Here is a 24,161-nt window from a genome sequence, read left to right on the forward strand (position 1 = left end):
CTGCCACCATATAAAATCTCATATGCCAGCAAATGGAAAAAAATGGCTGGTACTGAACCGAGCTAAATACGCAGTGCTGGTGAAATCATGGTTATTGAAGGAGAATCTACAACAACTAATTTACTAAACCCACATACTCTCTAACAACAGTCTATAAAACAGCCAGAAAGAAGTGTCGTCTTCACTCTCACCCAGCAAACTTCTCTTGGCAATAGACAGAGACCACCACAGAAAAATCACAACCGATCAAAATACAGTGTTATGGAACCTAATCCCAATGGAAACATCTCTACAGAGTGATCCTGCCCCTAAGCTCAGGGAACACTGTGGAACAGGGGTTGGGGACATTTTATGAGATTGAGGATCAAGAAGTTTGTTGTGAGGTTGTGTCTCCTATGAGAAACTACACCCATAAAATCTCGCCAACATGGCTGCCCAAACATGAGCTGAACAGGGGCAACACTAATGGACATGCCAAACTGGCTGGAGAAAAGCCCACAAGACCTCAGCCCTACAAAAATAACTTTAGGAAACTGACTAAACTGGTCATGGGAGAAGTGGTCTTCCTTACACTTGCACATTCAGCAATAAAAACATACACACAAAACACATTATATGGACCAAACAGGTTATTAAGTTATATTTACACACATACACACAGACAAACACACACACACACACACACACACACACACACACACACACGGTTTGATTGGTTTAGTGTTCATTTTCATTTATTCATTCATTTTGAGGGAGAGAGAGGGGGGTGGGGGAGGAGAAAGAGAGAATAGAATAGTTTGTGAGGTGAGAGGGATCTTGGAGGAGTTGAGGGATCAAAATAACTAAAAAAATTAATAAGGTGAATATTCATAGAGGAGAACACCAAATGTTGACCTTTTGTTTTCTGAATGAGCTCAACCACCACCACAACCATCCCTCTCTCTCTCTCTCTCTCTCTCTCTGTCTCTCTCTCTCTATCATACACACACACATACACACACACATACACACACACACCACCACCACCACCACCACCTTGCCATCTAGGCAAATAATAATTTAATAATGATCGATATTAAATCTTAATAGTTTATAAATGAAAATAGAATTGGTTAAATACCATGATTCCACAGATGAATTTTCTGAAAGAGACATGTCTGATTTTGGACCCCATATACTTACAACTTGACGTTTAAGTCTGAGGACAGATGTAACTGACTTGTTCAGTGTGGTTTCAGAACTGATAATTTAAATAATCCTGATTTTATTATTGCTTATACTTTCTGAAATATTGAAGAATGGGATAAAGGGCAATCTGATTATAGCAAGGCAGTTTTAAAATGTTAAGCCAATAACACTTCCATAAAAGTACCAGTGAAGGGAATAAAAAGAAGAGCCCCTTGATATAAACTTAAGGAATATCTTTTAAACAATTCCCTTTTCCTCTTACTCCTCCTTAAACTGTTGGAATTTGTAGAGTGACTCTCTCTCACTGACAACAGTTTCAGATTTCAAAGTAACTGAATAAAAGCAATCACTTAGCTAATATTGTATTCTGTTTGACAGAGGAATTGCAGCTTTGCCTTCTTCCTGTCCTGGTCCCAGTTTAGACCAAGCAGCCCTGAGTTAGTTATATGTTTTCATTTATATGGCATAATAATCAGTCATTGCTTACAAGTTGGCTTGGGACACATATTCTGTCATTCTGTCCCAGGTGTTGTCTGTCATTTAAATCAATTATATGATTGTTTAAGTGGTATCTTCCCAGATGAACTGTAACATTTGTTTTTAATTTCCATCAGAAAGAATGTTTACTTTCTTGTGGGCTCTTGTTAGCACTGGCAGAAGAATCACAAGTTCAAAACCAGCCTAGACAACATAGCAAAGGCATTTTATATTTAAAAAGAGGTTTTTGAAGCAATCTAGGGATTCAACACAATCCCTAGCAAAATTCCAACACAATTCTTCACAAATCTTGGAAGCACAATTTTAAGGTTTTCCAGGAGGTGTCACCATCCCTAATTTCAAGTTGTACTACAGAGCTATCGTAACAAAATCAGCACTGATTGACACAAAAACACAGACACATCAATCAGCAGAATTGAATTGAAGACTCAGACATGCACACATCTGATTTTTTGATAAAGAAATCGAAGCACACCCTTGAAACACGTGCTGATCAAACTGGATGGCTGCATGCAGAAGAATACATAAAGCCATAACTTATCACTTTGTATGAAACTCAGCTCCAAATGTATTAGCATAAAACCAGATAAATTGAACATGATAGAAGGGGAAGTGGGCAATATCTTTGAACTCACTGGCATAGGAAAAGACTTTCTGAACAGAATAGTGTTAGCATAGTCAAAAACAATTTGAAGTTGAAAATTATAAAAAATAAGTTTATCAACTTGATAACAATTGAAGTTAAAATGATACCATTTAAAATAATTATTTTGTTTTTACTGTCCATATGTATTGGTGCTTTTCGAGCATGTATGTCTTGAGCATGTGTACTGGTGGTCTCAGAGACCAGAATAGTGTGACAGAAATAACCTGGGATTGGAGTTACAGACAGCTGTGAGCCATGCACCTTTGCTGGTATTCAAATCCCATCCCAATCCTCTGAAACAATAGCCAGTGCTCTTAGTTGCTCAATCATTCCTCCATCCCTACACTACAAATTTTGAGAGGAACAAGCAATACATCTATTGTTTACTTTTGGTCTGCATTTTGAGTCAATGTTAGGTGGTAAAATATCATCCCCTTTATATAAGGGGATTTATATAAAAGTTTAACTTTTTCCACATAATCTAGCAGATGTTTATAACATTTTTCCAAAATTGTTAATATTTCAGTTATGTAATTTAAAATTCTTATCAGATTTCTTCAGGTATCTATGCCAACAGCTCTAACTATGGCATATTCTTGCCCATGATTGTAAATAAACAGTTTTTCAACTTTGCTTACACTATGAAACTCTCTGAAAAGACCTTACATTAAAAATGGACGTTCAGTTTGCTTCTGCTATATCTTCTCTTATTTATGATATGAAACTACATGAAATATTTTACAGAATTCGATGACAATTTAGTTAGGGAAAGATGTTCAGATAAGGACTAACTTTATAAGAGAGTGGTTGATGTGTGAATGTTTTTTCTTGTAGGGAAATCTTTGGGTTTTTTGCATTATTCTGTATTGTGTTTGGCACTGGATGTTTGCATAAGGAGAAGCTCTCATAATTTGCAATCTGATGAAAATAATGGCTAGCTATGGAAATGTTTTCTTCCAAAAATCTGTGGTTAAAATCATCACCATAACTGAGCTAGTCCTAGAGCAACACCTTCCTCTGCAACCTCTGTTCTTTGTTATAGGAGTAAGTCAGAAGAGATCATTAAGAAACTAAAACAAGGCTTCTATTCTAGACATGGATTTGGGCATGTCTCTAGATGTTTGTGGATAGGCGACATATCAAATCAATGTTCCCCAGAACAAATGTGCACAAGTTACTCCCCCAAATATCAATTGTTTACTTGGGTGAAGCATGGTATAACCTTACATATTTCTTAGGTCTTTGGTAGGATATTTTGATGCATATTTTTCTTCTTTATTGGACTTATATGAGAATCATTTTACATGCATAATAAGTTCCAAAAAAACAATACTAACCTGTTTCTGACATGTAAAATTTGTTTTAACCATTCACTAAAGTTAGCCAGAATTTTTTTTTTAACTTGCAAACTATCTGTAACAATAAAGAGGAGGAAAGCCCTTAATAAGATGTTTTAAATGTCACCTATATTTAAAAATTTCAATCAAATGACAGTAAGTACTTGTAGAAATGTGTGGGAATGAGTTGAAATTAGAGAATTCTCATCAAAATTATTAGTAGGCATCATTCACGACCACTAAAAATGCTCACAAGTTATCCCAAGAGAAATGAACATTTGGGGAGATTAAACATAATGGGGGTATTTGGAGTTCTGCTGAACCTGTGGGCAAAAGAGGTGCAACAACACGAAGCACCATGATCTCACTGAATAAGTTTAACATTTTGAACAGAAATCATCTTTCTGCATATCCAATCAAAGCAGGATATCCATTTTTATAAAGGCAGGTTGGGTGCTGAATATTGAAGTACAGCCTGTGGGATCTTGCAGGAAAAACAACAAAAAAACTTTTCATGGAATTCAGGTATCATTGAAATTCCAAAATCAAAAGGGCAAACATTATACTGGACCATATGAAATAGAAAGGTTGACATTTGTAAAGCTAACACAAAGTCAAGGTCATTTGAACACTGCTGTTTGTCACACATTTCTGATTATTAAGCCTTTGCAATTGAAGCCTCCTTTTCATATTTTTTATGCTTACTTAGAATGGCACATATACACACATATATTAAATGAAGGTACATCACATGGAATGGTGAGGATCCCTTTTGAGACCCAGCCATAGGTAACCGCCCTTCAAGTGTTTGGTTAGGAGAGTCTGAGATACTTTCCAAACAATTTAGGCCATTGCTGTTGTTCTCAGTTGCCTCCCAGAACTTGAAGATAAGACATATTCATGAAGAAACCAATTCAGAAATAGTATTTGAAGGAATCTCGAAACCCCCAACCTGATGACTGGCTCTCATGGTATCTAAAGATGTTATGTAAGCTACCAAGAGAGGGCAACAACCGATAGTCCTTCCTATCTGTAAAACCTATGAACAACAACAATGAATGGCACGGTACCCTAAAGAGTACAATAGTCACACTTACATTTTAGGGCTAACCAGCATCCATCTACTCATACTGAAGGCCCACTAAACAGGAGGGAAAGCAGAATGGCTACTGGAAACCTTGATAACTGCTCTCAGCTTGTCAACTACTTGTCACTTTCCTAAAGGAATATAATTCCTAACTGCCTTCTAGATACTTAAGTCCTTATACCTTCAGGCAAGAGTAAACCCTTACCTTTCATCAAAGAAGCTTCTCTTTGGACTAGATGGAGATCCTTATAGAAAGTCACAACCTCAAAATGCAGAGAACAACTGCCCATGGGGAGCCAAGGCCCAATTCAGTGTATCAACAATGGAGCAATATGTACATAATATCATCCCCAATTCACATGCCCATGCAGATGGAAAAGGGGGATCTATCTCACAAGGCCACACCCAAGCTGCAGAACTATAGAAAATTAATGACTGTGTAGAGGGAGGGATGGAGGGGGAGAGAGAGAGAGAGAGAGAGAGAGAGAGAGAGAGAGAGAGAGAGAGATCATTCATTTCCAGTGATTCATTTCACAAACAAATGGACCATCCACTTATGCAAGGCAGTTCTTTCCACATCCATAGTAAACATTTAAAATCTCAATAACCATAAACCTTAAATTCCTTCCTACTGATGTGGGATTTCCCTCTGTATGCTGTGATTATCGTTAATGAATAAAAACCTGCTTTGAAACTATAGCAGAATAGGGCAGGGCAGAGCAGAGCTAGGTGCGGAGGACTGGACTGAATGCTGGGAGAAAGAAGGGTGGAGTCAGGGAGAAACCATGTAGCCATGCTGGAGCAGACGGCACTTCACCCTGTAAACCACAGCCACATGGTGATTGACAGATTACTAGAAATGGATTAAATTAAGATGCAAGGATTAGCCAATAAGAAGTTAGAGCTAAACTTGGCCAAACAGTGATTTAATTAATATGATTTCTGTGTGATTATTTCAGGGCTGAGCAGCTGGCAACAAACAAGCAGCCTCCTTATAACACTATACCTTGTTAATTATTTATCTTTTTCAGAGTGTTATTTATCAGACTGCTGCAATGTACATAGTATTGTGATAAGAGATTTAAAAAAAGATTTTGTGTGTGTGTGTGTGTGTGTGTGTAAAAGTATTTGTTAAAGGTGAATGACAATGAGTTATTAATTTGAAATAACACCCTTCACCACTAGATGTCAGCCTTTTCAAGCAACAAAGCTGATGTTGCCAAGTATGTCGTGTCAGCTTTTAGATCTTTGCCTTTGAATTGAGGCTGTTCATATGGTTCCCAGCTACAATAATGAATAATTTAACAACCCAAAGCACCCAAGTCTTTCTGCGGTCCTGGGAAAATGGAGAGGGTACAGGCATCAGAAGTTCATTAAGCAGAGTTAACCAGCTGAAACCTCAGCCCTAACAACTGAAATGTAATTATTAACCTGGCAGTAGAATTAGCATGATACTTTTGAAACTCAAGTTATATGTGGTCTCTGCATGATGATTGCCATTCACAGGAAAACAGCCTTTCATTTCGATGTAACTTTACTGAGCTCCACTGCTGTTTGTGGAATCAGTCTAATTCAGTGTCTTATTTTGACATTTTGAATATTTGCTCTTCCTCTGGCATTTTCCCAGGGATGCTGTTTGATTGGCAGATGCACAATGAAGGAAAAACACAGTGTGGAGCACAAAGTGAAGCTTCAGCCAAGCAGTAAGCCTCCCGTCAGAGTCAAGAGCCGATCACCGGGAATAATGGCTTGTGCTGCTCTTTGCCTACATCTGCAACATCCCACACCGACAGAGCCCTAAGTCCCTAATTCACATTAACACATGATCCCCGGTTTGGAAGACGGAATTAAGGTTAGAAACAGGAAGCCCTGGAGTTAGTCATTCTGACATCACATGGAAGGAAAGAAGCTTTAAGGACACGAAGAAATAAACAACAAACCGAAAAGCAAAGGCCAATCTCCTGTAATGCTGCTTTGCTAGTTAAGCCTGATTTAAGCCCATCTATATGCCAAGCTGACTAGCTAAAATGCAGTACATCACAAAAATAATCTTTTGAAAACCTTAAACCGTGGCTGATACAAAATAAGCATGAAAAAAGCAGCTCTCTTTCTGGTGTGGTAGACACACCTGTAATGAGTGAGGAAGCCAGGAGTTGAGCTAGAATAGTCTGACTTTCAGGCCAGCCTGGGCTACACAGTCTGCCTCAGAAAAGGTCAGCCTAGGCTACACAATCTGCCTCAGAAAACTAAAAATGGAAAGGAGGGAGGAGGAGGAAGGAGAAAAGTGTGAGGAAGAATGGAGGGAGGAGGAAGCTGTAGATGATAAGGCCAGTGGGAGAGAGAGTTCAGGGAGTGGAAGTTCAGTCAGCTCTTCAAAGGCACACTGAAACCTCTAACAGCCAAGAATTATTTAATAACCTAGAAGTTCAGAAACCATAAACTTTGGAGTTAACGTTCTCGCTTGAGAAAAATGCTTTTGATTAGGCAAATGCTACAGGTTCACTGGGAGCCGGCAATATAACAGGAGTTAGTAATAATGAAGCCCTAAAGAGTTAGGATAAAAGAATGTCCTAATGGCATTTTTTTTTGGAAATGTCACCTACTCTTATTCTTTCTGAAGTTTTGAATATATTTACGTAGCCCTATATAAATTGATGACATATAATAAAATTAAGTGGCAACATTTAATGCCCTAGGATGCATCAAAATATTATTTTTCTTACAAAACTTGTGTATGCAATAGAGACAGACATTATTTCTTTACGGGGAGTGCATTGGAAGTGCAGGGACCATCTGAAAGTTTCCCACCAGCAAGAGACCATGATTTGGGGATTCTGCAGAACACAGTGCAGATGAGCATCCTCACCCCCTCCTTCTCATCATTCAGTGCTAGAGAAACCAAGTGCAACAGCCTTCTGCTGGGAGGTCAGAGCTTAAGTCCTAGCATGCCCTAAAGCATGCATACATTACTTCCTCTTCTGTCCCCCTGTAACCAGCTTGCCCTTTAATTTGATATCACACATCAGATCTTCTATTTCAATTTGAATAACAGAGAATGAGAAATAGCTTAGAAGGTATCAGGCAAAAGTAAAAACTACCTTGTATTTCAACTATGTAGAAAACAACTGAACTGGAAGAAAGGGTAACTCTATTTGTTTGTGTGTTTGTTGCATGTATGTGTATGTATGCTTGCTCCTGTGTATGTATTTGCATATATGTCACTGTACATATGTGGGGAGATCAGAGGATAACCTTGGATATCTGCTTTGTCATTCACTGTGACATAGGCCAGGCAGACTAGCTGGAGATGTTCTTGATTATACCACAGGCAAGCTAATATTATCATGTGTATGCAAGCACATCTGGATTTTTATGGATTCTGGAAATACAAATTCTGGCCTTCATGCTTAGGCAGGTACTTTGTCTACTGAACTATCTTCCTTTCCTTATAAAATGAGAAGCCTCAATTTATGAAGTGCCTGCTCTGTAAACATGGGGACCTGTGTTCGGATCTCTAGCACCTACTTAAAAATTTGAGAGTGAGAGTACACACCTGTAAACCTAGACTTGTCGGACAGAGACGAGGGGATCCTGGGAACTTGCTCACCATCTTGCCTTGTCAAATCAGTGAGTTCCAGGTTCACTGACTCATACCATAAGGTGGAGAGATACTGAGAGTGATGCAAAATCAAATCTGGCTTTCACATTTAAATATACATCCATGTGCATGCACCCCCAACATATACCACGCATGTGCATGTCCCAACCCCTTCACACACACTAAGATGGTGACTTAAAATATGTGTCACTATTCTCATAATATGCACTCTATACTCTTCTCTGAAGATTTGGGATATACAGAACAATTTAATGGACCGAGAGCAATATATTTAAGAAAAATACAGGCCTGACTAAATACCTGTCCGGAGAAAAAGCACTCTTTAATTTTAGAAGCTTGAAATCTTGAAGAGACTTCAGACATGATTAAGGAACCCGCAGAAAATGATCTTAAATTTCTAGGATTAATATGCAGAGGATGGCAGAAATGGGAGGTGCTCCAAGGTCTACTAATTCTCCTGTAATTTCTTTTAAGGTTAAATCATTGAGCCAGTGACACAGAGAAGAAAACTAAGCACAGGACTGTATTGTGTACAATCCTGCTGCTCACCCGACACATTCCAGGATGAACACAAATAAGATAGAGGATGTTATTTGTCTTTCTCTACACTAGATGAAAGGCACACGATGAGTTCCCTCGTCAAATAGAAACGCATAAATATGTTGGTATATTGCGTTTCTATTTACACTTACTCTAAAACACCGAGAGAGCTGTATAAAGCCTGCAAGTATTGCTTTGTAATTCTAGCCCATTGTTTAATATTTAGCTCCTTTCGGTTTCATGGATTAGAAAACCTTTCAGGAGAGAGGATACTCCTTACTAGCTATCCTGTGACACCGACAGCTTTAAAGGTAACGGCAATTTGAATAACAACACACTTAGACCTCTATTAGGCACAGTCTGGCTGTCTTTATCTTGATAAGGAATAAGAAATTGTCTAATGCTTAATTTTTCCAACACTATTTTCCTTATTTACAAGTCAGAGTCAAGAGACAAAGGAAAGGCTGTTCTGGGATCAAATAAAGATATCACCAAATCCCCAGGCTCCAGCTGAAGTGGAAGGACAAAGGGAATGGATTAAGAAAAGGCCAACAAGAAAAGAGAACTCCTGCCTTTTCTCCGCTCCATGGAGACTGAAGGTAGGACCATGGTGCGACCCACTCCCAGTCTCACCTAGCTGAAATAAATTAAAGTGAAAAAACCCTCAGAACAGGGTCCTTGGGAGTAAATACGGTATCTGTATCTTCAGGTAGGTTTGTACTAGACCTTTACCCTCTACTCCCAAACCTTTGTCCCACTTCCATCATTCTGAGAGGGCTTCTACATTTAGAGGTCTTTGCCAATAGGCCTGGGGAATTCAATCATATTTTGTTCATGACCCTATTGCAATGAATGTCACTGCACAGTGCCAGATTTCCTATGGCCAAAGGTGAGATGAAGAAGTGTCACAATAAGAAAGTGTTGGCGCAGGGTGGTTGAGAGGTCTGGTCCTTCCTGCTCCAACTGTCTCTTAGCCTGACTGAGTTAAAATCAATGTGTCATAAGAGGAGGAAGATGAGGATGAGGAGCTAAATCTGGAGCTGGAAATGCTGGGACACTGGGACTTGCTGAACAGTAACTTTGTTTCCCACTAACCCTCTTGAGAGGCTGATTGGTGAGTTGACTTGTCCACTGATATCTTGTAACTGCATCTGTAATTCCCAATTCTTTCTCCGAAGCTAGCTCTTCCTTGGCTATTCTTTCTTCTCTCTCTCTCTCTCTCTCTCTCTCTCTCTCTCTCTCTCTCTCTCTCGCTCTCTCTCGCTCTCTCTCGCTCTCGCTCTCGCTCTCTCTCCCCCCTCTCTCTTTCTCTTATTCTCCTTCCCTCCCCCTTTTTCCTTTATTATTTGTTTTCTTAAAAGCTATTTTTTGATATCATACTAAACACACCCCTTTCCTCTTCCTTTTCTTCCCTCCAAATCCTCACATATATCCCCCTTTGCTCTCTTTCAAATCCATGGCTTCATTTTTTCATTAATTGTTATTATAAAATACATGTATATGTGTATATCTGTGTATGTATGTGTCTGTATGCATGTCTGTGTATATATGTTTGCACGGGATTCACCATTTGGTATTTTATAGCCCATTGCTACACTTATACCTTTGGATGGGATTAGTAGTATAAAACTCCAAGTTTCTTTTAAAGGCTGGATAAAGCTGTGCTCAAGCTAAGTGAGTATACCTTGTAAGTTTCAAAACCAATCCCAATTGCTTTTGGATTTGAGTAACATAAAGAGGGCTCCTTAGCCTCAGTGACATGTGTGGTTCAACCCAGATTCTCCCGAGGTAATATTGATATCCAAGCTCAATAGTTTTTTCCTCACTGTAATTCACGGGCCTCCTCTTTGCTTGCTTCTCTGAATCTTGCTCAATGGGTAAGGCAGTTGCGGCTGTCTCTGTGGTGTCCTTGGGTATCTTCTTGTTACTCCTTTCTCAAGGTCCAAAGCCATGGCGGACTAGAAGAGCAGCATTGCCCTTCTCACCACCACTTGGTTTCTTAGATTTCTTGGGGTCAAGGTAGCTGAGGATCCTCACCATCTTCATCATACCCAACCTGGACTAAATATTTTCTGCCTTCTGGTTCTTCCTTCTTTCATTTGTTCTCTCTTCAGCTTGGGCTTAGATATTGGGCCCTAGCATAGGAGAGCCAGTTGTTCATGTACAATTCGAAACTGCTCCTCTAGTTCTGCCAAGGAATGATCCCTTTCCTTCCTACTTCTACTATTCCTTCTTACTTCTTCTATTTTCCCCAAAGGAAGAGGAGCTCTCAGTCTACTGTCTTTACCGTAAAGATGATTTGGCTAGCTCAGAGGGAAAAGCAATTGAGACTTGGTAAAAGCCTTGGTTCCAGTGGCTCATCTAGCACCTTGACATTGGGGAAACCTGTAACTTTCATGCTGTGGCCACAACACTGTGTTTTGGATGGAAAGACAGGTTGTATGTATAGCAATTGAAAAGCCGAAGCAGCACATTTTTAAAAATATAAATTTCAAGAGTACTTTAGCATCAAACCATTGGCTCTACATGATTGCGAGAACTCATTTTGCATTGAAGATTCCCTTTTTGATTAAACTTCTCATTCAGCCAATTGAAGTCTTCAGAAAGCATGTATTTCCGATAAAGCACAGCACTGTTAATGAAGTGGTAAAATAATTATAATCTTATCCAGCTCCTGTTCATGAGAGCAATTTTAGAAACGTTTACCATCTTAGGAATGCACACTGATTTGTTCATAACAGAATAAAAGCTTGGAGACGCTACTCACGCAGGCTTGATCGTATGAGCATGTTTCTCATGGACAAAGGCACCAGCCAGACCTCCAGCTCCTGAATTTAAATACTGGAAAAGAAGTACAATTTTATGAGTTTACCGATAACGTGAGAAAAATATAAACACTGCTTTCATTTTTACTTGTTTTAAATAAGCCCATAACTTTTGACCAGTTCAAAATGTGGGATCATTTGAGCTTTTGCAGTAAAACAGAGTATTGGGTCTTACTGGTAAAAGAAAAAAAATGAGAAATATTAAAGATGAAAAAATACGTGGCAATGTTATTTTCACAAAATTTTATTCAAATTATTAATTCAGGGAAACAGGGCAAAAGAAGGGTCTGGAGAGCCTTGGATATGTTGAAAACTTAGCTGGTTGATCCTCTCCTATAATAGGCCACCCTATCCCAGCAAGAGACAGATGCAGACAGATGTAAGAGGCTGGTGCCTGAACTCATTAAAATGTTAACATATACCTCTTGGGGGAGACATAAGACGTCAAGTACATGCTTTTGGTGCACAAAGTTGTATGTAGAATTACATTTAATAGATAGAACATGCATGGAACACTAAGGGAAAAAAAGATCCCAGAGTTGCAATCCCTGTGAAGTAGGGTTTTTTAAACTACAAAAAGATCTTTTTGTTCTTGCACACTTCCTACCTTAGATAATTACCTTTCTCTAACTCACAGCCCTATTTCTGTGACTCTTCATGTGTCTATGTCCAATTCCTTCCTTCAGGGCATGAGAGTTGGGAAAACTCCAGAGGTGTTCTTGGAATGCCTGCTATCACTAGGAAGTAGCAGGTAAACTAAGGTCTCACAGATTTCAAAGACTTTGTCCAAATGTTCCATATCAAGTACTTACAGTCTAAGAATTTCATTTCTATATGTAGAAATGTTGGAACTTCGTCTTCATATAAACAAAAACTAAAGGCATTAATCAGTAAGTATGAAGCTCTAAGTGTGGAATTATTTTCTCTATATTTATTTTGTTTTCACAGTAGTCTAGAAATTTAATGAATAAATTTTATACAGCTGTAGGAATAATAGACCTAAATTCTATTTCATGTTACTTCATCATATGGCTTCACTATTTTCTGAATCAGGAAACACAGGGCTGACAAAAGTAGTGTATGTGTGTCGTGGGCCAAGGTTTTTCTTTAGATTAAAACCCATGTGACATAAAAGGATTCCAGACATGAACTTGTTCCTACCTTGTAAGAACACCAGCAGGCAAAGTCAACACCCCAGTCATGTAAGTGGAGTTCAACATTTCCAACTGCATGTGCTAGATCGAAGCCAACAAAACAGCCCTCGGGAAGAACATAACAAGGTTTCAATTGGTTTAATGATGAAAAAGCTTTTTGCAACATGTTGAACAGTAACTGTTCCCTCTCTGATGCCTCAGCTCAAAACATTTGATCCGTTCTCCCACAATCCTTTTGTTCACCTAGATTAAAGCCATTTTCATAAAAATTCCAATACTTCCTTCTTCTCTACATTGACATTTGCACTTGTATGGAAGAACGGCGATAGGGATAAAACTTCGGGTCCAGTAGGAGAAACAGAGGTATCACTGCCAAACTGGGATGCCTTCATTGCACTAACTCCACAGTCCATTTGTGGGAGATGGAAGGGGTTTGCTTAAATTCTCCTTGTGAAAATTACAACAGGGTAAAGGCAGGTCCCTGACTCCTGCTCAGCAGATTCAGAGAGTTCCCAGAACACGCAAGCTGCAGAACCAATAGCTCCTGTATAACCCTCTGCCATGCACCTCCACATAGAACCTACTAAGAACAGAAGGATCTGAGATCTTTACCTTTCAACTCAGTGCATCTGTGCTAGCAATAACCACACAAGCATTTTTCTTTTTTCTCCTGGAGCCTTCATCTCTTACCCTCCACCCACATACATATTGTGTCATGATTGCCTTGCTTTTGTTTGTTGTTCAGCTGCTTTTAGGCTTTTGTTTATTTTGCTTCATGCAGATTACTCTAAGTCATTTCACTCTAGTCTAGCGTAATTTAATTGAATTTTCACTCTTGTCTAGATTAATTTAATTTAGTCTATTCTGTCACATCTCACATATTCTCCCATTCCTTGCATGTCTTCTCTTCCTTTGATCAAGATCACTCCTCCTTCTTTTTTGTCCGGTTATAACTTTCCAGCAATGTATCAATCAGTCTCTAAATTCTGTAGATCCTAAGTATATCTCAACTTTCCCTACCTTAATTTCTTTGTTTTTCAAAGGTGATATAATACTTAATCTTTTTCCTTATATACTTTACTTCCCTCTTTCTTCCAATCATATTAACTAAAACCTAAGTATAATTCAGGTTATCCTTGGCCATTTATCTTCCAATGGTTTTTGAAGTCTATGCTAGTATCACAATTACATAGTGTTAATACCAAATAGCTCTGGTCATTCTTTTAGTTAGTGTTCTTCATGGGGATATATACAGAGTTTATGCCAACACCTGGAGCTCTTGATATAAAGAATCATTTTCTCAACTTTACATTTTATACGTCCTTGGCCAAGTAACACCTGAACAATATAAATCTTTCAACAAAAAGAATATAGCTGATTAGAAAACACCAAATCAGATGAAGAAGTAGTACCGATACACAATTTCCAGTGCACTAATGACGGAAACAGGAAAAACCAAGACAGCATAACTCCTTCAAATATTATTACTCTTGCAGCAATGGCATCTAGGAAGAGTGAACTAGGTGAAATCCTAGACCAAGAAATCAAAATGATTATAAACATGTTCAGAGACACAATAGCCAAAGAAAATACAGAAGGCAATAGATGAAATGAAGGAAGAATTTGTCAAAAAGAAAGAAATATTGAAGGAAAAACAACCTGAAATGCTGGATGTAAATACTATATTAAGCAAAATAAATAAGATAAAAATAACACTAAAACTCTAAAATGCCTCAGCAATAGAGTGGACCAAGCAGAGGAAAGAACGCTGAACTTAAAGACAAGGTGTCAGAACTGGAAGGCTCCAACAATGAGAAAGATAAAACAAGGAGTTAATGAATATTGAGAACACCAAGATGGATGAGGCCCTCTGAAAAGACCAAATTTGTAAGTTGTAGGCATAGGAGAAGGAGAGTAAACTTATTCTAAAGACACAGAAAACATTTTCAAAAGAATCATGCTAGAAACTTTATCAGAATTAAGAAAAGAGATGCCAATCCATATATATATATATATATATATATATATATGGCATTTAGGGCAGGAAAGCACTTCCTTTTATAGTATTCTCATTAGAACATTATTAAAACAGGACAAAGAAAGCATATTGAAAGCAGCAAGACAGAAACACCAAGTCACGTATAAACATCTGTCAGAATAACAATATATTATTTAACTGGAAATTTCAAAGCTAGAATGTCTTGATATGATATATTTTAAATTCTGAAAGTTAACTACTGTCAATATAAACTACTGATCATAATTTAAGGGAATATAAGTACTTTTATGATTAAAAAATAGACTAAATTAATTATAAGCCCTAAGCCAGCTCTACAGAAAATATTGAAAGGAATGCTAAGACTTAAGATAAACACAAATCTTTTCATGAGGTTACAAATAGGAATAAGCCGTGAGTGAATGATACTAATCAATGGAGGAAAAGAAAAAAACAACACTACAAAATCAGCAGAGTGCCAGTGATCAATACACAACTTCCAATAACCCTGAATATTAATGGTCTCAATTCCCCAATCGAAAAACACAGTCTAATAAACCTTATCAAGTAGCAGGGGTTATCTATATGTTGCATCCAAAAAACACATCTCATCACCATAGGTTGAGAGAATGAAAAATGCCATTTCAAGCAGATGGATCTACAAATAAGCAGATATCACTGTTATAAAACCTGACAAAATATAATTTAAACCAAAACTAATGAGAAAAGATGAAGACAACGACTTCATTCTGACTAATGGATCAATCAATCAAGAAAACATTATTATTATAAATAGTTATATCCTGGAAACAGATACAGTCAATTTCATAAAATAACTACTAAAGATATATTAGCCTCCAGCACAGTAGTAGAGGTGATTTCAATGTCCTGTTCTCACCAATTAGCAGGCCATCCCCACAAAAAGTAAAGAAGAAGGAAAGAAAGAAAGAAAGAAAGAAAGAAAGAAAGAAAGAAAGAAAGAAGAAAGAAAGGGGAAGGAAGGAAGAAAGAAAGAAAAGAATATCTGAGTTAAATGAAATCATACACCAAATGGACTTAGCAGACATATACAGAGCATTGCATCCAAACACAGTACAACGCACACAATATTAGAACACAAACAGAGTATAATATATACAGGGAATATCAAACATTTCATTGTATTTCATTAGCCTACAATGCATTAAGACAATGGAGAGCAAGAAAAAACTCTAAAACACACAAAAAACTTATGGCTATTAAGCAATACACTATTTAACATTGAGTGAGTCCTTGGAGAGGTCACAAAAAATAAAATCATTCCTAGAAGCAAATAAAAACAAAAACACAATATCTCAAAACCAATGGGATTGAACTTCGTAGATCTACATGCCTACATTAAGAAATCATTTGGTTTGGTGCTGTTTTTTTTTTTTTTAAGAGGGAAAGAACATGAATTTGTGTGAGTACATGAGGGAAATCTGGAAGGATTTTTGGAAGGGAAATATATATATACATAAATATATACATATATAATATAATAAAAAATGTCAAGTAAATAAAAGGAAAGAAAGAAAGGAACAAAGAATGAAAGGAAGGAAATAAAGAAAGAAAGGAAGGAAGGAAGGAAGGAAGGAAGGAAGAAAGAAAGAGGAGAGATTACAACTAAATAAATTAATGATTCACTTAAAGTTTTGAATAAGGGAACAGGGCAAACCTCAAGTAGCAGAAGCGAAGAAGTTGTTTAGATCAGGGCAGACATTCATGACACAGGAAAAAATATAAACAATAAAGAATCAATAAAGAGTCATTTCTTTGACAAGATAAGTAAGATTGACAAGGCTTTAACCAAACAGACCAAACGTAAGAGAGAAAAGACCAATTTAATAAAATAAACAATAAAAGGGGATCCATTACAACAGTTACAAATGAAATGCAAACATTATCAGATCTTATCTTGAAATACATTCCATTGAGTAGGAAAATCTCAGAGTAAATGTTTAGATGCACATGAATTTCCAATATTAAATCAAGATGGGATTAAAAAAAATTTAAAGAGCTCAGCAACAAGCTGTCAGACTGATAAAAGCAAACAGAAACAACGGCAAAAAAATCACAAAAAATGACAAGGAAAACAACAAACAAACAAAATACATCAGAAAAACCAGATGTTCTCCATGGAGGCAATAGCTGGCTAAATTGTCTTCTGTTGTGCCATTTTTTTCCAAATTTGAACTAACAATAAAATCAAACATAAATGAGGAACAATCATACCAAATAGCAGTTTTTCTCCAAATATTTCAGTTTTCTTTCCATGTGTTTTCACTTTTCTTCTGAAAATGACAAAGTTCTCTATGCTGGCTAGGGACCTGTGTTTTGGGTGAAACCTGCATGGTACTTTTGGAAGGAACTCCCTCTTCCCTGTCTGTTCCTTCCACTGTATCTAGAACTTGTCCTGGATATTTACTTGCTATGTAACATATAGGGACTCAATACCAGGTGATCAGTCCTTCTGTTTGTTTTCCAACTGAGCCAATAAAGTCCCTTTCATCTCAAGAATAAGTATATTTTTCTGGACTTCCCCCCTCAATTGCTTATATATCATGGAGTTTGTGATAGACAGAGGCCAGAGTAACAGACAGAATTAGACATAGGAGGAAAAAAGGCAAATCTTAGCAAATTAACAGAGCTTCTAAAAACAGAAACAAACTAAATACTTCTAGCTGAATGTTCTGAAAACAAAATGACTAACCTTAAACTAAATGCTTCAGAAACAAACAACAACAAAAAACAAATAGAATTCAAACAGAATAGTTTCCCAACTACCATCTCAAAACAATTCAGTGAATCACCCACTGATGTAAGGGAAGAGTTCAACCACAAGAAAAATGCCACAAACAACTGCCCAATGAGGCAACACTAGGCAACTAGACATGAGTGGCTCATGGGCTCATGTGCTTATGTAAAGATTTGGTACTTGTGTTGGTTTAATAAAACACGGATTGGCCACTAGCCAGGCAGGAAATATAAGTGAGCTGACCAGACTAGGAAAATTCTGGAAAGAGGAAAGGCTCAGTCTGCAGTCACCAGACAGATGTAGAGGAGACAAAATGAGAATGCCTTACTGAGTAAGGTACCAAGCCATGTGGCTAAATATAGTTAAGTATTATGGGTTAATATAAGTTGTAAGAGCTAGTTAATAATGAGCCTGAGCTAATAGGCCAAACAGGTTATAATTCATATAAGCTTCTGTGTGTTTTGTTGGGACTGAACAGCTAGGGGATCAGGCAAGACAGAAACTTCCACCTACACTCATGCTAGCATCTCACACAGGTGCACGTTACTACTGCAGTGAGGTGGATCATCTTTAGGGTCTCATGTTGTGTGTGCCCAGACCTGTGGATACAGAGACATAGTTCCTGCCCCAAAGGGAATAAGCAGCATTTTGTTCAAGAGCCAAATGTGCACGATCATGCCCAAGAACATAGATTTAGTTTACCACAAATGCGCCATGTCTAGTGTGGCACTTTCACTAAGTGTTTATTGAAACAGAACAAAAGAAAATCATAAATCATATCACTTCTCAAGCACATTCATGGAAATATCAACCTGTTATAGCAACATGGAGAAGTCTCTATTATGGGCTCCAGGTGCTACTTGATGACATTCTAAGTCTATAGGCTGGTGCAAGCAATTAGTTTTGTTAGCACACTCCCAAGTTATTCCACTTGCTAGTCACAAGGATGGCAGGTCCCACACAGAGGTGAACGATGAATCCCTATTAAGGAGACTAAAGATAGCTTAAGATAATTGTGCCCCAAACCAACCATGTCTGAGCGCTCCACAATCACAGATGTTCTAATCAGTCACAAATCTATTCAGCTTTGGAGAATTCTTAACACAGGTGTGGCTTTTATTCTTGGTAATTCAGTTCACATATCTATACTTATTATAACCTGACTGCATCTATTCTTCCACAAAAGGAACCCCATATCTATAATACTTAACTGATCGCTTTCTTCTAAGGTAGAGAGATGAATTTGCCAGCTTTTCTTACTTTCAAATTGAGAAATATATATCATGTAAACAAGAGTTTTTCTATAGGAATATATACATTTTGAGAGTGTCTGAGAAGCAATACAATTAATCCACACCAAGAAGACTTGGAGATAATCAGAATCTGTGCTGACAGATTCATGATCAGACTTGATAGATAGACAAATTTGTTACTGTGTATTGTGATGTACACATACAACTGAAATTCCGTGTGAAAAAATAAAAACACATTCTGAAATGGAAGTCCGTTTTCTACTCACCCACATTCCTAAAAATAGAGGAAAGATTCTTTAATGAAAGAATTTTTTAAACTAATCTTTTTATAAATTTTTATAATAGAATTCATTCTTCCTAGATAACTCAAGGAATACAAGTCTATACTTTATTTCATTTTGAATTATTTATAATGTATGGACTATGAAGAAGGTACCAAGTTCACCTACTGGATCCCATTATTAGTGCCCTGTGGTCACAGATATAGCATCATATCAGAAAAGCACTCCAAGCTCCTATAGTACATTTTATTGAATATAGAATTCTTTTGTATGGATGACAGAAAACATAAATTATTAAAGTAGAGACTGCAGTAAGAGGCAAACTTTAGTGACATGGCTACAATGTGATTTTACAGAAGTGTCGCTAGATGGCAGCATCTTAAAACAAAGCATAGCAGAGTCATCTTCCAGGTAGACTTCCCTCAGCTGTTTCCAATATTTTATGAATAAGAGTAGGTGTTTTAAGATGCGAAGGAAAGAAGAGGAGGAAGAGGAGGAGGATGAGGAGGAGGAGGAGGAGGAACAAGACCCTTAAGCTTCTGTGCCACCTTTATACAATGTTTTAAATAAAAGTAAAAATTGACGTTTCAACACATTTTACCCAGTTTTACCATAGATGGTTATAGCATATACATTCTGACATATTGCATCATATGTAGTTGTGTACAGACAACACAATACCTTACTTCCTAGTCATCCTTGCATAAATCTGGTAATTTATTTCTCAAACAATGCAATTTTTTCCAGTTTTTTTTTTTTAAAGAAAACAATTCTCTGCATTGTAGCTGTCATGATCTCAGTAGCTCACACATGACCATTCACAACATATACCCTGGGGGCCGTATTTTCATGAATCATGGATTTACTATGAAACAGTCTGACAAGAGGCAGACTCCCCACAGGTAATTAACTCATGCCCAAACCCTACACACTGGTATTTTATACTCCTATCATTTCCCCCTACTCTGTTCTTCCTTATTTTTTTTTCCATTTTTAGTCACTTGACAAAAGGACTCCACAATCCACCAGCAGTTTTAACCACACCTACCACACTTGAAAATTTGGGCAGGCACCTCTATCCACCTGGCAGGCACACTGCTTTTCTTTTTGCTGTACCAAATCTCTGCAGACCCCTGTGATATTTCAGAAGCCTTCCTTAAATAAGCCACGAATGAACAGTTTTAATTCTGGTAACATACTCTTCTTATCTAGAAAACTCCAGTTTCATCAGCTCAGACACGCGTTTATGAAAACTGAGTCACGTTACTTAGAAACAACATGCAATACTGATTTAATTTTTCATTCTTATCTAAGTCCATCATTGCTAGCAAAATATAAATGTGTTTCTTACACAACATGAAATAGATCAAATATTAACCAGGGCACTCATTTTCAAAGAGGAGACAATCGGTTGATAATTTGACACTATCAAATAGCTAGTCTTCTAGTTTGGCACCAATGCATATGTGTTTTTGTCCCTTTACTTTCAACATTAGTCTTGGATCCATTGATAGAAATTGAAAAGTGGTAATAATGGCTGTCAAAAAAATCTTAATGGAAAGATTTCCCTAAGGTAAAAATAAAGTATGGACTCAGCGGGTTCTGTAGAATAACTGGCTCTTTTTGATGTCCCCAAGAAACTTACCTGTCCTGTTTGAAATGTTAAGGATTATATGGGGTAATAACACTGGGTCGGTGAAAGATTAAATGACATGAAGATTCAAAAAGAAAAAAAAAAGTCTAAGCCACAAATTTGACAACACCCTGCTCTTCCTTTGAATTGGTAAGACAAGGAAGCATTGTAGAAGTTGCTGCTATGGCTCTCGAGCCTTTATAGACTTCTCTATTTGCCCTGTCTCAGAGGCCCTATTGCTTCCACCCTTTAGTTTATACATTCTCCCTCCTCATTTTGCTGATGCCATGATTGTAGTCCCCCTCCATGTTCAGGGGTTGGAAACTTAACCCTGAAATTCATATGTAAATGGCATTGGGTGGTGAGACCTTTGGGCAGTAGTTAGTATTAGTTGAAGTCACTGTGTCCCACCATATGGCATTAGTGAGTTTAAGGAAAGTAAAAGACCCCAGGCTTTCATCTATGCTCTGCTTCCCAAGTGATGATGAATTGCAGAAAAGAAGCTCCCCAAAATCTCAGGATTTGCTCTTGAACTTATCAACCTTTAGAACCATAAATAAAGCAACATTATTTTATGAATTATCCAGTCTATCTTATTCAGTTATAGTAGAGGAAACAGGTGGTCCTGAATGGCTCAGATTATGCTCACAACGTATCTTCTAAGAAAGGGAACCATTCTTCATACTTTTCCCCTATAATATATTCTTATGAAAATTTCCAATCTTATTGCTTGATACTATAAGGAAAAATATTATGATGATATGCAAGATATTCGTCAGTATTGCTATAGGATAGGGTCATTTCAGGTTGCCTATCCCCAGCTGCCCAAGGAATTAACTGGGGACCTCGGCTTGGGCACCTGGGAGCCATTCTAGGTTCAAATCTCTTGCCAACCCTAAGGTGGCTCCCTTAACTAAGAATTGTGCTTCCGTGCTCCCCTATCCAACCTTCCTTTATCCCAATCCTCCTTTTTCTCCAAGTTCCCCCTTTCCTCCCCTTCTCCCTTTTCTCTCCCCATCTCCCCTTACCCCCATCCCACCCCACCCGCAAGATCTCAATTTTCTCTCCGGCAGCTTTGTCTACTTCCCATAGCCAAGAGGATAGCTATATGTTTTTCCTTTGGTTCACCTTCTTACTTAGCTTCTTTAGGATCACCAATTTAGGCTCCGTGTCCCTTATTTATGGCTAGAAACCAATTATGAGTGAGTACATCCCATTTTCATCTTTTTGGGTCTGGGTTACCTCACTCAGGATAGTGTTTTCTATTTCCATCCATTTGCATGCAAAATTCGAATATCTTGCATATCATCATAGAACCTTCATCTGGTGATGGATGGAGATAGAGACAGAGACCCACACTGGAGCACTGGACTGAGCTCCCAAGGTCCCAATGAGGAGCAGAAGGAGGGAGAACAAGAGCAAAGAAGTTGGGACCACGAGGGGTGCACCCACCCACTGAGACAGCGGAGCTGATGTATTGGGAGCTCACCAAGGCCAGCTGGACTGTGACTGAAAAAGCATGGGATAAAACTGGACTCTCTGATCATGGCGAACAATGAGAGCTGATGAGACGCCAAGGACAATGGCAAGGGGTTTTGATCCTACGTAATGTGCTGGCTTTGTGGGAGCCTAGCCAGTTTGGATGTTCACCTTCCTAGATATGGACGGAGGGGGGAGGACCTAGGACTTACCACAGGGCAGGGAACCCTGACAGCTCTTTGGACTGGAAAGGGAGGGGGAAAGGAGTGGGGGGAGGGGGAGAAGGTTGGGAGGAGGGGGAGGGAAATGGGAGGCTGGGAGGAGGTGGAAACTTGTTTTTTTTCTCATTTTCTCAATAAAGAAAAAGATTAAAATAAAAAAATATTATTGAACAAATAAGCAAAAGAATAAACAAATAAAATCATCAACTGCCAATGGATATTCTCTCATCTGATGTTAGGTTCCCTTTGTTTAATAGTTCTAATTCACACTCATAAACATAACAGTGCAATACAGCTAGATATGAGACCCATGAAGCTGTAATAAGAGTACAAAGAACTTGGGATACTACAAGCAGGTGGGTAGTGGTGAGCTCCTCTGAGTTCCAGAAGGACTGTCCTAGTAATTAAGATGCCTGCAAGTCAAAAATATCAGAACTGTTCAGAATCAGCAGTGGTCATCTTCTCGCTAGCTTTGCTACTTCTGGACCCAAAGAGATTCAAGGCTTCCACAACGCTTATGTCATCTTTTGGTTTCCTAAAGACCCCAGGCTTGTCACCCAATCACTCAGCCTTGACAGTGAGATCAAGACCAAGGAGTTCTTTGTGTTTGGTTCAGCAAGGGCAGGATCGCAGGACCTGTGTGTTTTAGGGTGAAGCTCTCAACTTAAAATTATTTCCTGTAGGTGGACTTGCAGCCAGTGCCATTGTGGAAGAGTCACCACTTTGGCACATGAATCCTGAAGTAATTGTGTGAAGAAAATGAACTGTTACAAACAATTCCTTTTTCTCCAGGGCACAGAGGAGGAAATTTTTCTGCTATCTTTGGAACTCTGTCTTCAAAAATCCTCAAAGAAGACGTGGCCCAAGGGCTCCCTATCCACCTACAAAGATGTCAGTGTCGGTGAACATGGTGTGGCTGACCATGGTTTACAGCAGGTGGCTAGAGGGGACAAGAAGATCTGAAAACCCTGATGTTGAATTATAAAAGAAGATTATTTGAGGCTTGTTCTGAATGTAGTTTTATTACATCTATGTTCTTTTAGGGCACTTTTAAAAAGAGGAGTATTTTAGGCAAAGCAGCAATTCAAAATGCTCTAAATCACTCTCAACTAAATAGGAAACAATACATGAGTTTGCTTTTTAGTTGTCTTTAACACCTCACTAATAATATTTCTGATCAGTGGAGTTGACTGCAGTACAGAGTGAATGCTGAACTCTTCAAGAGAAAGGAAAGCGTGGTCTCTTCAGAATTTATTAAACGAATTATAGACTGAGATAACTGAAGCTGGTTCTAAATAAGTTCTGATAAGTTCAGAAGTTCTGCAATATGTTGACCCTTTGCTATTATTTGGGTTGCTCCTTCTTTACTCAAAAAAAGCACTCTCAATTAGACAGAACATGATACAAGACAGATATTTATATCAATACTTGAAACTGGTATTTACCAGGTATATGTTTGTGTGTTCAAAAGAACTGTCAAATTCATAAATGACTGGGAAATAGCCATTGTGCTATGCCAGCTGAATTCCAACTTACAAATGTGGCCTTCTGATTGGTGCTGTTACAAAGAAGAGTGACTCTATCCATTGATAAATCCAACCACTGAGTGTTCACTGATTATGGCAGCC

General features: G+C 38.1%; 1 protein-coding gene across 2 annotated transcripts in view; it reads right to left on the reverse strand.

The window, feature by feature from the left end:
* Kynu (kynureninase) overlaps positions 1-24,161 on the reverse strand; it is a 118,790-nt gene that overhangs the window by 23,433 nt on the left and 71,196 nt on the right. For both annotated transcript variants that reach the window (XM_075985304.1, XM_075985305.1), the window contains exons 9-10: positions 12,902-13,000; positions 11,683-11,756 (exon numbers count right to left, since the gene is read on the reverse strand). In XM_075985304.1, coding sequence (XP_075841419.1) covers positions 11,683-11,756; positions 12,902-13,000 — 173 coding nt within the window. The remainder of the gene's footprint in view (positions 1-11,682; positions 11,757-12,901; positions 13,001-24,161) is intronic.

This window comes from Microtus pennsylvanicus, chromosome 9 (assembly GCF_037038515.1).
Source record: "Microtus pennsylvanicus isolate mMicPen1 chromosome 9, mMicPen1.hap1, whole genome shotgun sequence".
Classification (NCBI taxonomy): domain Eukaryota; kingdom Metazoa; phylum Chordata; class Mammalia; order Rodentia; family Cricetidae; genus Microtus; species Microtus pennsylvanicus.